The sequence below is a fragment of the Monodelphis domestica genome, chromosome 1 (assembly GCF_027887165.1).
Source record: "Monodelphis domestica isolate mMonDom1 chromosome 1, mMonDom1.pri, whole genome shotgun sequence".
Lineage (NCBI taxonomy): Eukaryota > Metazoa > Chordata > Mammalia > Didelphimorphia > Didelphidae > Monodelphis > Monodelphis domestica.
Genome location: NC_077227.1, coordinates 340,038,770 through 340,054,888, shown reverse-complemented (window position 1 = coordinate 340,054,888; position 16,119 = coordinate 340,038,770). Strand labels below are relative to the sequence as shown.

At 45.4% G+C, this 16,119-nt stretch overlaps 1 protein-coding gene across 1 annotated transcript in view; it reads right to left on the bottom strand.

Annotated features, from left to right (window-relative positions):
• Window positions 1-203: 203 nt before the first annotated feature.
• LOC100027763 (protocadherin gamma-C4) overlaps window positions 204-16,119 on the bottom strand; it is a 37,318-nt gene continuing 21,402 nt past the window's right edge. Inside the window, exons 3-5 of the mRNA XM_056816574.1 lie at window positions 15,992-16,050; window positions 8,487-8,575; window positions 204-2,457 (exon numbers count right to left, since the gene is read on the bottom strand). Coding sequence (XP_056672552.1) covers window positions 2,231-2,457; window positions 8,487-8,575; window positions 15,992-16,050 — 375 coding nt within the window. The 3' untranslated portion in view covers window positions 204-2,230. The remainder of the gene's footprint in view (window positions 2,458-8,486; window positions 8,576-15,991; window positions 16,051-16,119) is intronic.

Genomic DNA, 16,119 nt, shown 5'->3' with positions numbered 1-16,119 from the left:
CGTATACACTCACAACCACACCCGTTCACTCACATCGACACGAATACACTCATGTGCACAATCACACAACCACACCTAGTTACACATTCATATTCTTAACTCCACCGTACACACGGACTCCCTGACTTCTTCCGCTGAAACACAGGGACGCCTCCCCCTCCCTGCCCTCCAAAAAAGAAACAAGAAACACAGGGACCAAACCGTTCAGAAGAAACCATTTTATTATTTTTCCCAAAGAAAAAAGCTATATAAATATTAGAGTATAAAACTTGCGATTATGGGGGTAGTGGAGGGGGCTACATGACTATGCAAGAGAAGCTTCTATCGAAGGGGTACAGAGGTCAGTACTGGGAAAGTGAGACTGGGCTGGGAGGGGGATCTGTAGCACACAGACACAGCATAAAAGCACAGGACGGAGTGGGAGCAGACAGAGACTAGCCTCCATGCTGCCGTCCCCTCGTCATCACAAAAGCAAGCACACCGCACTAGCTACACACCAGCTACTCTACACCAGCTCAGGGATTGCGGTCAGGGTCGCTACTCACTACACTAAAGAGTGGTGAAATGCAGGAGGGTCCCCTCTGGGTGAACAAGACTAGTGCAGCCCCACCGGGCCAGGGTCGGGACAAAATGATGGATCGGGGATGGGAGGCATTACCCAGGCTCCAGGAAATTCTGGAAAAGGGTAGGGAATGGCAAAGTAGAATAAATGGCACCTGAGAGGGTGAGGGAATACAGACTTCACCGGGATCTAGAAGAGAACCCTTCCTCCCTCCCCCGACCCATCTGTCTCTCTGCTCCTGGGTCTCTGTCTGTCTGGGGGAAAAGAGCATGATGTCTGTCTGACCATCATGCAGAACCTCTTCCTGGGGGAAGGGTGGGGGGAGGACGTGTGGCTTCCTGTATTGGTCAAACTGCCCTAGAACAAACTGGCCTGCACTGACCCTTCTTGCTTATCTTACCTGATGAATAAGGGAGTAAGGATGCTTGGGTTGCCCCTGGCAACTGTGTCCAGCTGGCCCAACCTGAATGACTCCCCCTCCCTTTTACACATGCCCACACACAAATCCCCGTAACATCTATGCCAGGCCCAAGAGCTCAATCTCACTTTGATGCCATTTGGTTCCCTTTAAATCCCCTGTGGCCAAGGTGACATCCCAGGCTCTGTATCCCAGGAAGGAGATCCAACCCAGAGCTCTCTTGTCCACAGAGTCCTTGGCTCCGGGACAGTTATAGAATATGGGGGCCTGATTAGTTCTGAGAGCCCAACCAGTAACTAGTGGGAGGTGGTGGTGAGAGGACCCACAACCCCTCCTTCTTTGAGACCCTGACCAAAGATTTGTCTTCCTTTCTAGTGGAAAGGTCCCCCCTCCCTATACCCTCCCTACTCATCCCAACATGCCATGCTATTTCCCAACATGCAATGGATTCTTTTGCTGAGGGGTGGAGAAGAATAAGAGATGAGGAACTCTGAAGAGAATGGTCCCATTAACTCAACCCTGCTCCCTGTTTCCTGGGGCCTTGGACAGGGTCTGGGGGAGGAAGATCTCCCCCAAACCTGTCCATGTTCGGTTCATGGGGATGATGACTGCATTTGTTCCCAAGCACCTGTATTCTATCCATGATTTCAGGCACTAGAGGGATGGGGTGGGGGGAAGAGGGGAAGGAGGGGAAACAGGAAAGGAAATGGTTTGAGAAGTGGGAGTCAGAGGTCACTGTGCCCCCACTTCTCTCCACAGGTATGAGACAAACACAGTCCTGTCCCCATTCCCCAGATCTTAAGGTCTCATAATACCCATAATACTCAAAAGAAGGGAGGGAAGGGTTGGAGGTTTGGGAGTGGGAGACAGAGTCCACTTAACTGATGGGGAGAGGAAGAAGAATGTGTGGGGAGCTAAACTGTAACTGGGGCTTCTAAGCTAGGGATGGAGGAAAGGAGGGGAGTTATATATATGAATCTCTTTATCTGCACTGTTCCTATGGGCACAGCATTTGTATTGGGGGGGTTCCTGGCAGTACCCCCTTTGCATATTCAATCCCTCTGCAGGCACAGAAGGGGGTATTCACAGGGCACTTATTTGTGTTTCCCAAGAGGGAAGGGTCACCATGACTCCCACCAGCAGCCTGAGGGTGATTCCCTACATTCTGAGGGTTCAGGGAACTGGGAGGAGGCTGGATTGGTGGGAGGGGGTTTGCCCTGTGGCCCTGTGCTTGGGACCTAATGCTGACCCTACTTCTTTTCCTTCTTGCCAGATTTCTTCTTGTTTCCATTGCCACCTGCAGGGGCCTTGCCATCTCTCTTTCCAGCGGCGTTGGCCAAGGTGGCAGTGCTGCCTGGGATGTATACATTCTGTCTATAGTCAGGCACATGCTGCAGGGTGAACTGGGGCCCATAGCGGGCACTCAGCCCCATGGTACCTGCGCCACCGCCAAGGGTCGAACTCCCATCTGCAGCTTCTGAAGAGAGAAGAGGGAAAGAATTAGAAATGTGATTTGGGGAGCCAAAAATTGGATCCTTCCAATCCAGCTCTGCTCAGTGCCTCCAGTCCATACTCCCTGACCCACAAGTCTGGGCAGCAAAAGCCACCCAACTGTCCTCATCTTTAAAATGAGAGGCCTGGACAAGATCAGTAAGAGAGACATGTGTCTATCATAGTGGAGAGTGCTGGTCTTGGAGCCCGATCTGGGTTGATCTGCAGCAAGGTAGCAAAGGAGGTAAGGCCTTGAGCCTGAGTCAGGAAGAGGAATTCACATCTGGGCTCAGTCACATAGGGCCTGTGCAACCCTAAGCAAACCATTTAATCTCTTTCTGCCTCAGTTTCCTCAATTGTAAAACACATAATAATAGCACCTACCTCCCAAGAGTGTTGTGGGGGTCAGATGAGATGATATTTGTAAAGCTCTTAGCACCATGCTTGGCATATAGTAGGTACTTAATAAATAAATGTGTTTCCTTCCTTTCTTACTTTTGACGTCTCGGGAGAACATAACCTGCAAATTCTAACTCTCACAGCCTTCCAAATTATCCCCCCTGGTTTCACTGATAACCTTTGAGTCTCCCGGTGTTGTGAAGGTTAGATGAATAGGAGGATTAGCCAAAGAAGCCTGGAGGGGGGAAGGGAGAACCTAATTTATGAGCTTTTCTCTTCCCAAAAACATGAAAGGGGATAAGGAGAGTGACTAAGGCTGGAGAGGTTGAGTAATCCTGGGACACCAACCAGGAATTGGGAAATAAAGACGAGAGATTTCCAGAAGAAACCTGCTCCAAGTGAGAGGGAGAATGGACATTCCTTTCCTCTTTTCTCCTCAGCCTCGGTTCATTATTCTCTGAACCTCAGGTTTCTCAAACCCCTTTAGGCTCATTGACTCTGGGTCCTTGCCCTCCCAGGTCAGAAATCCTTCACGAGAATGGGGGAGAGGTTTCTGGGAGTAGCCAGTTGTATTCTTTCTTTCCTTAAGATGGCCCCCTCTGTCTTCCTTCCACCCCCATTCCTTTCATTCTGACATTTCTTGGTTTTTCCTAATTAGCTCAGCCTGGGAGCCTAGCCTGGCCCTCTAGCTCCACCTCCTCTCTACCTCCCCTCCAGCAGCCTCTTCCAGTCTTGGAATGTGTGTGTGTATATATGTGTGGTGGTGGTTGGGAAGGGGGGGGGGGTTGCCAATACAAAGCAAACTGAGCTGTGCCTCTCTGAAGGGCCAAGTCTCCAGAGTGATTTGTAAAACAGAGAAGACAGAGGGGGGGGAGAGGGGGGAGGGGAGAGAGAGGGGAGAGAGAGAGAGGGGGGGGGAGAGAGGGAGAGAGAGAGAGAGAGAGAGAGAGAGAGAGAGGGGGGGGGGAGAGGGGAGAGAGAGAGAGAGAGAGAGAGAGAGGGGAGAGAGAGAGGGGGAGAGAGAGGGGGAGAGAGAGAGGGAGAGAGAGAGGGGAGAGAGGGGGGGAGAGAGAGAGAGGGAAGGAGAGAGAGAGAGGGGAGAGGGGGGGAGAGAGAGAGAGAGAGGGAGAGAGGGGGGGAGAGAGACAGACAGACAGAGAGGGGGGGAGAGAGAGGGAGAGAGAGGGGGGAGAGAGAGGGAGGGAGAGAGAGAGAGAGAGAGAGGGAGGGGGGGAGAGAGACAGACAGAGAGAGAGAGAGGGGAGAGAGAGGGGGGAGAGAGAGAGGGGGTAGAGAGAGGGGGAGAGAGAGAGAGGAGAGAGAGAGAGAGGGAGAGAGAGGGAGAGAGGGGGGGAGAGAGACAGACAGAGAGAGAGAGAGAGGGGAGAGAGAGAGAGAGAGAGAGAGAGAGAGAGGGAGGGAGAGAGAGACAGAGACAGAGAGACACAGAGAGAGAGGCAGAGAGAGAGACACAGAGAGAGAGAGAGAGAGAGACAGGGAGAGAGAGACAGAGACAGAGAGACACAGAGAGAGAGGCAGAGAGAGAGACACAGAGAGAGAGAGAGAGAGACAGGGAGAGAGAGACAGAGACAGAGAGAGACACAGAGACAGAGAGAGATTGGGAAAGAGAGACAAGCAGACAAAAAAATCGAGAGCCAAGCAAGAAACAGACACTCAAAGACAAACAGTGAAAGCCAGAGAAGCAGAGATTCAGTGGTTAGACTGAAGGTAGGGTCAGGGTTTTGGTGGGTGGATGATGACATCCCACCCTACTTCACCAAAATCTTCCATGGACCCCTTTTCCTACCTTCCAGAAAGGTCCATTGTGGGCAAGGACAGGCAGCCTTTACAAAAGGAGAAACCGAGAAACATGTGATAATAGAAATAACCCTGGATTTTTAGTCGGAAGTTCTGGATTTGAGCCCTGACTCTGCCAAGTATTAAAAAAAATTTTTTTAAACCCTTACCTTCTGTCTTAGTATCAACTCTTAAGACAGAAGAGCAGCAAGGGTTAGGCAATTGAAGTTAAGTGACTTACCCAAGGGTCAACAGCTAGGATGTGCCTGAGGTAATATTTGAACCCAGGACCTCCCAATTCCAGGCCTGGTGCTCTAGTCATTGAACTACCTAGCTGCCCTTTACTCTGTTAAGTATCAACTATGTGAATTTGGGTAAGTCATTTCACCTCTCTTTCCTCATCTGTAAAAATGAGGGGGTTGGGGGACAGCTAAGTGGCTCAGTGGATTGAGAGCCAGGCCTTAGAGATGAGACATCCTAGGTTCAAATCTGGCTTCAGACACTTCCCAGCTGTGTGACCCTGGGCAAGTCACTTAACCCCCATTGTTAACCCTTAACACTCTTCTGCCTTAGAACTAATACACAGTGTTGATAGAATATTGTGAAGACAATTCTATTCTTCTATTATAAATATCTGAACAGAAGAGAACAATTAATTATATTGGAAGAATTGGTCATGAAAATCTTCTAAGGAAGATGTTGATTAAAAAAAAATTCATTCATATCCTCAGATCAGTTTTGTTTAGGGGGTTAGGGGAAAATTCCGATTTAAAAATGTCATAAAAGATCAGATTTTTCTCTCTACCCTATTACTCCCCATTCCCAAAGAATTTAGGGGAAAAATCAGCCATTTTGTTCAAAAATTGTTCTTGTATTAATTTTGGGAAAAAAGCATTGTCATACAGTATTTGTAACTAAAAGCAAATCAATTGTTTAAAAAGCCAGTCTGGGGGGGAAAGGATGTTTTTGGTCTTTTATAATTGTCATTAAAATATCTGGCAAACTAAAAAAAAACTCTGAAGACAGAAGGTAAGGGCTCAGAAAAAAAGTGAGGGGGTTGGAATTAATCTTTATGATCTCTTAATATTTGTTGATTCTTTTTAAAGTTTAAACTCTTATGTCAACATGGAAATAGAGGGATTCCCCAGTTTACTTAGTTTAAGGGTAGAAACCCCAGGTTTTGACCTTGTCACGGGAGAGGTTTCCCCCTGAGGGAAGGTCCCACTTCACTAGACTATAGGCATCCACTTCAGCTTTGGCACAGTGGGTCAGTCTTCGCAAGCTGAAGGTCCTGAGTTCGATACTCAGGAGGGTGTGATATACTGGGAAAGGCTTCTGGACACAAAAGAGCTACTTGACTTCGGATGGGGTCTAAGTGGGACCTTGGGGAAACCTCTCCTGTGACAAGGTCAAAACCTGGGGTTTGTACCCTTAAACTAAGTAACCTGGGGATCTCTCGATTTCCATGTTGACACATAGTCTGTCTTAGAATCAATACTATGTATTGGTTCTAAAGCAGAAGACTGTTAGGCAATGGGGGTTAAGTGACTTGCCCAGGCACACAACTAAGAAGTACCTGAGGTCACATTTGAACCCAGAATCTCCCATCTGCAGACCTTTCTCTGTTCACAGCTGCCCCCTTATTCATTGATTCTTAACAGTGTAAAGGGTATATATACAGGGTGGTGGCAGTGGAGAAACTGTACTTAGCAAAGTAGCACTTTCCCCCTCAGTCCCCTGCAAGCTCCATTCTGTCTCCCCAGATTGCAGATTCCAGCCTGGGACCTGCTTTTCCCTTTCCCTCAGTCCAGCTGCACTGAGTTTGGGACATTCAACAAACCATTTGAAGGCTGTGGGCCAGAACCGGTGTGAGCTGCAAACCGCAGCCTCCTGACTACCTCCCCCACGATCCCTTCTGTTTATTTAAAAAGTCTCCAAGTGTAAGCTCTTGCTCCTTCTCCCCAGCTCCTTGGGCTTGGCCTCTGTCTGAGCTCCTGGAGGCGCTGAGTCTGTGGAAAACGGGCATTCCTGACCCTCTCCCCCACCACACCCTTCATTCCCAGAGGCTCTAAACCCTCAGGGGTCATGGCCTTGCGAGGCTGCAAGGTCACAGGGCCCTGACATGAGACAGAAGCTTTCTCTGGCCCTGGGCCCTGCTCTGAATTTAGCCCTGACCCCTATTCCAAGGGGACCCAGAGGGGGAGTATGTTTGCTCATGAATGCCAAGTCTATCTCTGGTTTTTAAATCTCTACTAAAAGGGAGCAGGAGCTCTCTGCCAGGGGAGCCTTTGACCACAGCAGCTATGTATACTTGACCACAGAGGTTCCAATTTAGTGTCTAACCTGCCTGCCTCCTCCCAATCCAGCCACATCCTCAATTTCCTTAGCCAGAATTATCCTGTGCCTTGGATACACCTGTCTCCTTGGCTTCCTTGGCTCTACCAAACCCTGAATCATGGAGGTACAACAAAAAGGGCAAGGACTTGATGTGAGTGGATCTCAGTTCAAATCTCATTTCTGTCACATACTAAATGTGTGGAATTGGACAAGTCACTTCATTTCTATGGCTCTCAGTTTCCTCATCTGTAATATTAGTAATTGGCATTATATAGTGCTCTGCAAACCCTTCAAATCCAACTGTAAAAGGAAGGGGTTGGACTGCCAAGTGTTTAAGCTCTTTCCCAGTCCTAAATCTAAGATCCCATGATCCCTGTCCTGTCTTCTTCTCTAGAGACTAGTCACCCTCATTGCTATATGGGGCTTCACTGAGCTTTGCTTAGATTAGGAGGGGTCAGACCTAAAGCCAGCTCAAACATTTTGTTCTCCTGAGAGTTGATTGTTAAATTTTCAATGTGCGCATTTACATTTAAGCAATAGGAAGCACTACAGATCAGGGGTTGGCTTATTGTTTTGTTGATGATCTAGACCAGTGATGGTGAACCTTTTAGAGACTGAGTGCCCAAACTGCAACCCTCACTTGGCATGTAAGTTACCTCCTTACCCCCTACAGGGAAGGGAGGAAGCGCTCACATTGGGCTACTGGGCAGAGGGGTGGGTGATGGGAGAAATGCCCTCAGGTGTGGTAAAGAGGGGGAGAGGAGCAGCCCCCCTCCAGTATGTGTGCCATAGGTTGGCCAACACAGGTCTAGACTTAAGAAAATGATGAAGAAAATGTTAATAATAAAGATCAAACTTTAGAATGTATCTTGGATACATCCTCACAGCTTCTCCCCCTCAAATCCAGGTGTTAAACATTTACCAGAATATCCTGGGAAGTTATTACAAAAAGTAGCAATAGCCCTCTTGCTATCCTGTGGGAGTGGGGTGTGGGGCATGGCTGAGCCCAGGGTTTCAGAGCTAGAGGTAGGCATGGAACCTGAGCATTCTGACTTCCCAATCTAGTTTTCTACACACTAGTACTCTAGGAACCTCACCTCCACCCCTGGGTGTTCTCAATACATCACATGCCTGACTAGTCAGTCATAAGATGACAGATAATTAACTGGATTGAGAAGTGGTCATGGAGTCCTATCCTCTTATTTATAAATGAAAAAACCTGATGGCAGAGAAAGAAAAAGTTCAGGATTCCATAGCTAGTGATTATTTAAGGTAGGATTTAAACTAAGGTCTTGCTGACCCCAAGTCCAGTGCTCTATGTTGCTTTTCCAGCTTGGGGCTTGGTTTTGAAATACCAGGTCCTCAAGACCCCAATTTCCATCCAAAGACATCATTCTGTGATAATTACCAACCCCTCCTTCCCATTTGACTTTGTTTCCCCTCTCTTCCTCCTTGCTCCCCTCCCCCCAGCACATAACTCACCATTGGCAGAAGCCAGGATCATCGCCTGCAGCATCTCCGTGTCAAATTGATTGTTGGGCCAGGTGCCTCCTTCATCACCATTCTGGGAGCTAGGAGAGATGGACAAATAGAGAACATTGACTCTGGCCTGTGATCCTTTCTCCCTATGCTGGTCCCAGACTGGGATCTTTTCATTCCACTACATGGCATACATGGGATCTGTTGTTTCTGTTCAGTCTTTTTTAGTTGCATCCAACTTTTTTCATGACCCCATTTGGGATTTTCTTGGCAAAGATACCATGGTTTGCCATGTACTCCTCCATCTCATTTTATAGATAAGAAAACAGGCAAACAGGGTTAAGATTTTCCATGGGTCACACAGCTAGTAATTGCCAGAGGTTACATTTGAACACAGGTCTTTTTGACTTCAGGACTTCTATCTGCTTTGCCACCTAGCAGGGCTTATAGAAAAAGTAGGAGAGGTCAATTAGATTATATGAATGTAAAGGAATATTATTGTTCTATAAAAAAAATGGATGTGGGGAATTTATTAAAACACAGGAAGACAGGAAAACCAGGGAAACATGGAGTGGTACAGAGCAAAAGGAGCTGAACAAGAACAATATACACAAGAGTGCAATAGTGTGAATGAAAGCAAGGTGACATGCAGCTGAGAATAAAGACAGTAAACAGAACTGGCTTCATATGAAAGATGATGAAATACAATCTCCCTCTTCTCAGTATCAAAGATGGGGGACTATGGGGACTCTGTATTGTTTTTGCAACATAAATGGCTCCTATGTCAGTTGGTTTACTTAACTATATTTTTTTTGTGAAAAGGGAGGGTTCATTCAGAAGGGAGATATTGGGAAATATCTGGTATAAAAACAGAAGGCAGAAAACACTTTTTAAAAGAAAATAAAAATATGGAGTTGTCTATATTAGTGGAATTTCTGGGATCAGAAAAGGCATTTCTTCCCTTCTTCCTTCGCTTCCTAATGTCTGGCAAAGTCTATCATTCTATGATGACCAAAAGGGATTACAATGCAAATGACTACTTTTCTTTTCTATGGATCAGTAGATTATACTGATTTTTTCCATCTTCTTTCTTTTTCCTTAAAAATATATACTTCTTTGTTAAATGGGATAGCTTTCAGGAAAGGGGAGAGAGAGAGAGAGATGGAGGAGGAATGTATGCAATGCAAAAACAAAAGGGATCAACATGCTTCATTTATTTATTTGTTTAAGTTATTTTTTAAAACCCTTACCTGCCACCTTAGAATCAATACTATGTAATGATTCCAAGGCATAAGAATGGTGAGGGTTAGGGAAGTGGGGTTAAGTGGCTTGCCCACAGTTACACATCTGAGGTCCGACTTGAACCCAGGATCTTCTGACTCCAGATCTGACTCCCTATCCACTGTGCTACTTATCTGCCCCCACCTATTTTACCCTAAAAGCACCCCAACAACGTACATATATAAGAAGGAACAGTGAACTACCTTCAGTAACAGGAGCTGAAATCTGCACGTGCCACTAAAGTTTGTGGTATTGGTAGAAGAGGGAAGAGAAAAGGAATTTATAGAATATCTACTACTGGGTGCTAAGTGTTTTTTACAAATATGATCTCCTTTTATTACATTGAACAAACTACTTCTCCATCACGTTGGAGCCTCAGTTTCCTCAGCTTTAAAATGGGGTGGCTGGGTCAGGTGATCTCTTGGAGCCCTGATATTGCTTGACATTTCATCTTTTTGTTGAAGGTTAGGGCTGCTAATGCCTTACCTGCCCAGTATATTACAGGATTCTGAACAGAAACCCCCCCCCACACACACACACACATACATTCTTTGCTAACTGATAGTAAAGGGGAAAATAGCTAGGCAAGGGGTGGAAAGGCAGGAGTTCTGATTCCTCAGATCCCTGGAGGTGGGCACAGCCCCTTTATGGTCAGATGACTTCTACAGCTGCTTCACACTCAGCCCCATCTGACCCCAGCCTGGGGAAACCCTTAACAGCCAGTGCTGGGTGTAAGTGGAGGGTCCAGGGAGCTAGGGAGGAGGAGTTCAGGCAGGGAAGACTGGGACTACTGAGAAGGAAAGGGTGGCAGGTAGAGTGGGCAATGGCAACCAGAATGGAGATTCTGCTACCTAAATCTCTTTTAGGCACCCAAGAACAGTCCACTCAGGGGCAAGAAGAGGGATATGAGAGTGGTATGTGGGGTAACAGCTGCAGGGGCGAAGAAAGGAGAGCAAAGGATAGGATTGGGGAGGATACTAGGGACTGGGCATGCCACAAGGTTTCAAAGGAAGTGGTTAGGGGCAGGCAGCCAGGGAGCCAGGCAGCTGGGCAGCCAGCCAGCTCTTTGGAGGGAAGGCCTGGAGGTGGGGGAGAGGATGAGGCTTTGGGATTTGGGAGGGAAAGATCCTATATTGGTGACTTAACCCCAGTGGGTCCCAGTTCTGTGAGATGTTGAGAAAAAGGGAAGGGATTATTTCTCTTGAAACTAGAGATCAGAGAACAACTTCAGGAGCAAATGTGCTTCTCCTAGGGTTTGAGGAAACAGTGAAGCAAGGATAGTGGGAGAGCTAGGTTAGAATGGGGCTAACGATTAAGATGGTTTAATCAAAAAAAGGGGGGAAGGGAGGAGGAGGGAAAGAACATGAATCATGTAACCATGGGAAAATATTCAGTTAATTAATTAAATAACTAAAAAATTAAAAAAACCCTCTCCATGCAAAGGAATTTTGCGTTTGGACCACACATCCCTGGCAGAAGCTAGAATTTGCTCTGTTAAAATGTATATGTAGGGGGCAGTTAGGCAGCTCAATGGAATTAGAGACAGGAAGTCCTAGGTTCAAATCTGGCCTCAGATGCCCCTCATTGCCTAGTCCTTACCACTTTTCTGCCTTAGAACCTATACACAGTATTGATTCTAAGACAAAAGGTAAAAGTTTTTTTAAACGTATCTGTAGAGTTATAAACTAACATATAAATATAAGGATTTTTCTTGTTTAATAAAGAGAAATCTATGAAGTTACTTTGAAAATGCAAAGGCTATGTGGTATAGGAGGAGGAATACTGAACTTTGAGACAAAATATTTAGGTTGGAGTGCCTGTTCTATCATTCATTGGTCATGGGACCTTGGAAAATTCACTTAATCTTTCTCTAAAATGAAAAGGGTTGAAGCCCTTACCCTTCTGTCTTAGAATTGTTACTAAGACAGAAAGTAAGGGTTAAAAAGGAAAAAAGAAAAAAGGGGGACAGCTACGTGGCACAGTAGATAGAACATCAGACCTGGAGTCAGGAGGAGGACCTGGGTCAAATCTGGCCTCAGATACCTCCTAGCTGTATGACCCTTAACCTCATTTGTCTAGTTCTTATCCTTCTGTCTTAGAGTTATTACTAAGAAAGAAAGGGTAGTAAAAATTTTAAAATATCAAATCATTAGCTAAATTCACCAAAAAGAGGAAAATGAAATATTTTTAAGCCATAAAGGAAGTCAAACTTAGAGTATAACATAGAATATGAAACTATAGAGCAATATAGTGGTTCCCACTAAGTGGAAAGATATTGGTTTCTTATAAGTGAGGGTGGATCAGGAAGATGGGATCAGAATTCAGGGGAAAAGATCTCCCAAATCTGGAGAAAGAGAAAGAGAAAAATTGGAGATCTTGGGAATAAGCTGAAAAGCCCTTAGTATTTATTCTACCCATTTTAACTATATACATGGGGAAACTGAGGCCCAGTGAGTGGAAGAAACTTGTTCACCATCTTATACATAGTGGATATATAGAGGCTAGAAAAGTAATTACTGCCAAGGCCAAAGAGCAAAGCCTGGGGAAGGGGCAGCTAAGTGACTCAGTGAATAAAGAGCCAGGCCTAGAGACCTGAGGTCTTGAGTTCAAATTTGACTTCAGACACCTCCTAGCTGGGCAAGTCACTTAACCCCAACTGCCTAGCCCTTAGCAGTCTTCTGCCTTGGAACTAATACTTTCTATGGACTCCAAGTCAGAAAGTACGGGTTTAAAAAAAAAAAAAGAAAAGTAGGGACTCTCTGGGGTGTTAATGAAGAATACAAGCTAGTTTAAGTCAGGAGTAATGGGGTTTGGGTGACAAATAGAAAAGAGGGCTAAGAACTAATGAGTGACAGTAGTAAAGCTTAGGTAGATCTGTTAGATCATCTTAAACCCTAGTTGTCACTTGTATTAGCAGTGAGAACAATGAGGGCTTTAAACCTGAACTCAGCTAACCAAACAGGAAAATGCTAGACTGTCACTTTTAGCTCTACACAGTGGCAGCATCCTTGAAGCTGATAAACCTAGAAGCATCAGAGGGTAATGGATGGAGAGATGGTTTTCAATTTAAGAAGCCCTGGGTTCATGTTCTAACACGGACACACATATCGGCTATATGACCCTAGACAAGTCACTTAACATTTCAGACAGTTCTCCAAGACTATAAATTGCAGAGGTGTCAACTTGCATGACTGAAGGATGTTTCCTATAAAAATTACATTAGTCCAGTCTCTCTCTCTCTCTCTCTCTCTCTCTCTCTCTCTCTCTCTCTCTCTCTCTCTCTCTCTCTCTCTCTCTCTCTCTCTCTCTCTCTCTCTCTCTCTCTCTTCTCTCTCTCTTTCTCTCTCTCTCTTCTCTCTCTCTCTCTTTCTCTTTCTCTCTCTCTCTTCTCTCTCTCTCTTTCTCTTTCTCTCTCTCTCTTCTCTCTCTCTCTCTCCACATATGTATGCATACACACATACATATAAACCCTCATATAGGTACCCTAAATTGCCTTCCACTTGTAGGAAAGTTTCATTGTTTGCACAAAACTAGTTACGATGGAAAAGAGGTGGGGCATCTAGGTGGCTCAGTGGATGAAAAGTCCTGGGTTCAAATTTGGACCTAGACACTTCCCAGCTGTGTGACTTTGGGCAAGTCACTTAACCCCCATTGCCTAGCCCTTACTACTCTTCTGTCTTGGAACCAATACACAATATTGATTGTAAGATGGTAGGAAAGGGTTTAAAAGAAAAGAGTAGAGGAAACACCTAAGAAAGCTGGGAAAGAAGCCAGGATGATTTACCCTCACCATCATCTCCTTCCTTTTTTAAAAATCCTGGATAACAGTAGCTGAGAATACTTCTGATCATCCAGAGCAGGAGTTATTAACCATGGTTTTTTTTTTTTAAGTCTGATAAAGCTTCTGGACCCCGCTCAAGAGAAATGCTTTAAAATTCATAATGTAAAATAAGGCAGCCAGGTAGTTTAGTATATATAGCACCAGTTCTGGAGTCAGGAAAACTCATTTTCCAGAGTTCAAATCTGGTCTCAGACACTTACTAGCTATGTGATCCTGGGCAAGTCATTTTTTGCCTTGGTTTCCTCATCTGTAAAATGAGCTGGAGAAGGAAATGGAAAACCATTCCAGTAATTTGCCTCAAAAAATGAAGTCATGAAGAGTCACTGAAAAAAGTGAACAGTGACAACAATTATAAAATATAGGATTGCAAAGGAAATCAACTATATTGAAAAACAGCTATCAGAACATTTGTTTTAAAAGTTTACCATCTCTGATTGGAACCTTTAGTCTAGAGAATGAGAAGATCTCTTCCCCCTTGTCTCTATCATCTGATAAACTGGGATTCAGTGAAGTTTGATTAATAATAAGACTCTACAAACAGGGCTAGGACTGGTTAGCCCAGACATAGACACACTAGCCTTTTTGTTGTTGTTACCATTCATTTGAATCTTTTCTTACAAAGTGTTTTAGGTTCCCGGTGACTGTTGAGAGCATCAGTGGGAACAGAGGTGTTGTGGGAAGTTATCTACTTACTGTAAGGGTGGGGAAGAGCTTGAAATAGTCAGAGCAGAAGAAGACTAGTCACAGACTAGCTCTAGGAGGACCTTTAAGGCTCAGCATATTAGGAAAAAAGTAGTTGAAGCCCAGAGAACTTGGAACTTGCCTGAGGTTATGTAGGTAGTATGGAATTTGAACCTTAATCCACCAGTGCTAAATCCAACATTTCCTACTGTGCTACAATTGGCTGAGAAGGATCCCAGTATACCTGGGATCTGAAACTTCTTCCCTATTCAGAGCTTCAGTTAGCACCCAGTTCTTTCTCTCTTACTTTATCTTCTTTCTCCCCAGCCCCCACTCAAACTCTCACCAGGGTGCTCTGTTGAAGGCTCCAAGATCAGAGAAAAACTCTCAGTCTGAGATTTAGTGGAAAGAGGATTTCCTACTCCAACAGTAAACACACACACACACACACACACACACACACACACACACACACACACACACACACAGCTCCAAACAGGCTGTCTCCAGACAATTCAATGTGCCAATTTGTATCAGTGGGATAAGGGCTAAAGGGAAGTGATCTGAGGTGGAATATGAGAGAAAAGGAGAAGGGCTACTATATATGAGGATATGGATGTTTGTTCTAATCCGTGGGAGACAGATAAGAGACTGACATATAGAGACTGGGGGGGGGGGGGGAGGGAGGGTCCTGGGAAACAGACCTAACACTCATAAACCCTCACCAGACCCACTGAAAAAGCACAGCGCACTGGGAAATGAAGATTGAGAAACAAAACAGGGAAATACAGAGAAATAGATCAAAGCAGAAAAATAGAAATAAACAAGAAATAGCAAGACATGATAATCGGGGGCAACCACACACACAGAAGTTTCTGCTTTTTTTTTTCTTTTTAGCATTAAAGCTGTGATTTTCCACTCACAGGGGTATTTTCCCTTATTCTTTACAGAGCTCTTCCTTCCCATCTCGGCTAATACTTCAGTAGACAGTTTTGCAGTGTCTTTCCTCTACTGCTGCCCATCCTCCTTCCCCTCCCCCTCTGCTCTTCGTTTCTAGGAGAAACCAGCTGCCTATTGCTGCAGTCTGCTGTTTTCTGAGCTCTTCCTGAAATGGAGGGTCGGAATGGGAGTTGATTCCAAGTCAAAATCATGGAAATGGGGAGAGGAATAGAATGACCCTCCACCTTTTTACTCGAAGGATAGATATGCTCTGGATCCCCCCACAAAGGTTAGAGGCAAGGAGGGATTTTTTCTTTCCATTAATGACAGCCTGGATTGATGAGAAATAGGAAAGTGAACAAGCTAGAAGAAGCCCCTCAGGTTCAGCTCTTTTATGGACAGGCTCTTTCATTATCTGGGAAGTAGGAGGGGAGTGTTCCACTCAAATCTCATTTTAATACCATCTTGGGAATTTACTACTAATGAAACCCGTTGATTCCCCACAGTGTGTTCTGAGGAATGGGGGAGGGGAGAGATAAGTGTAAAACTATAGTCCAAAATGGTCTAGGTAGGTCTCCCCTCCCTCTGGGTTCACCCCAATCAATTTTGGGATCCCAGGATTCTCCTGAAATCCACAGTGTGGAGAGGTCAGGATGGGGGAAGGGGATAAGTATTTGTATTTTGCCCCAAACCTTAGGCTTCACCCTTCCTCCGTTTCAAAGGAAGATTTTTTTCAAAGGAAAGGTAGAATGGTAGAGTCACCTACCCACTGGTGCCTGGTCTCTGGGCCTGAGAGAAACGCCAGTCCGTGTTGGGCGGAGCTTGCTGCAGAGAAAACAGAAAAAGAGAAGGAATTGAGTGAGGCTGAATAGAGTGAGTGGTCAGCCTCTGGCA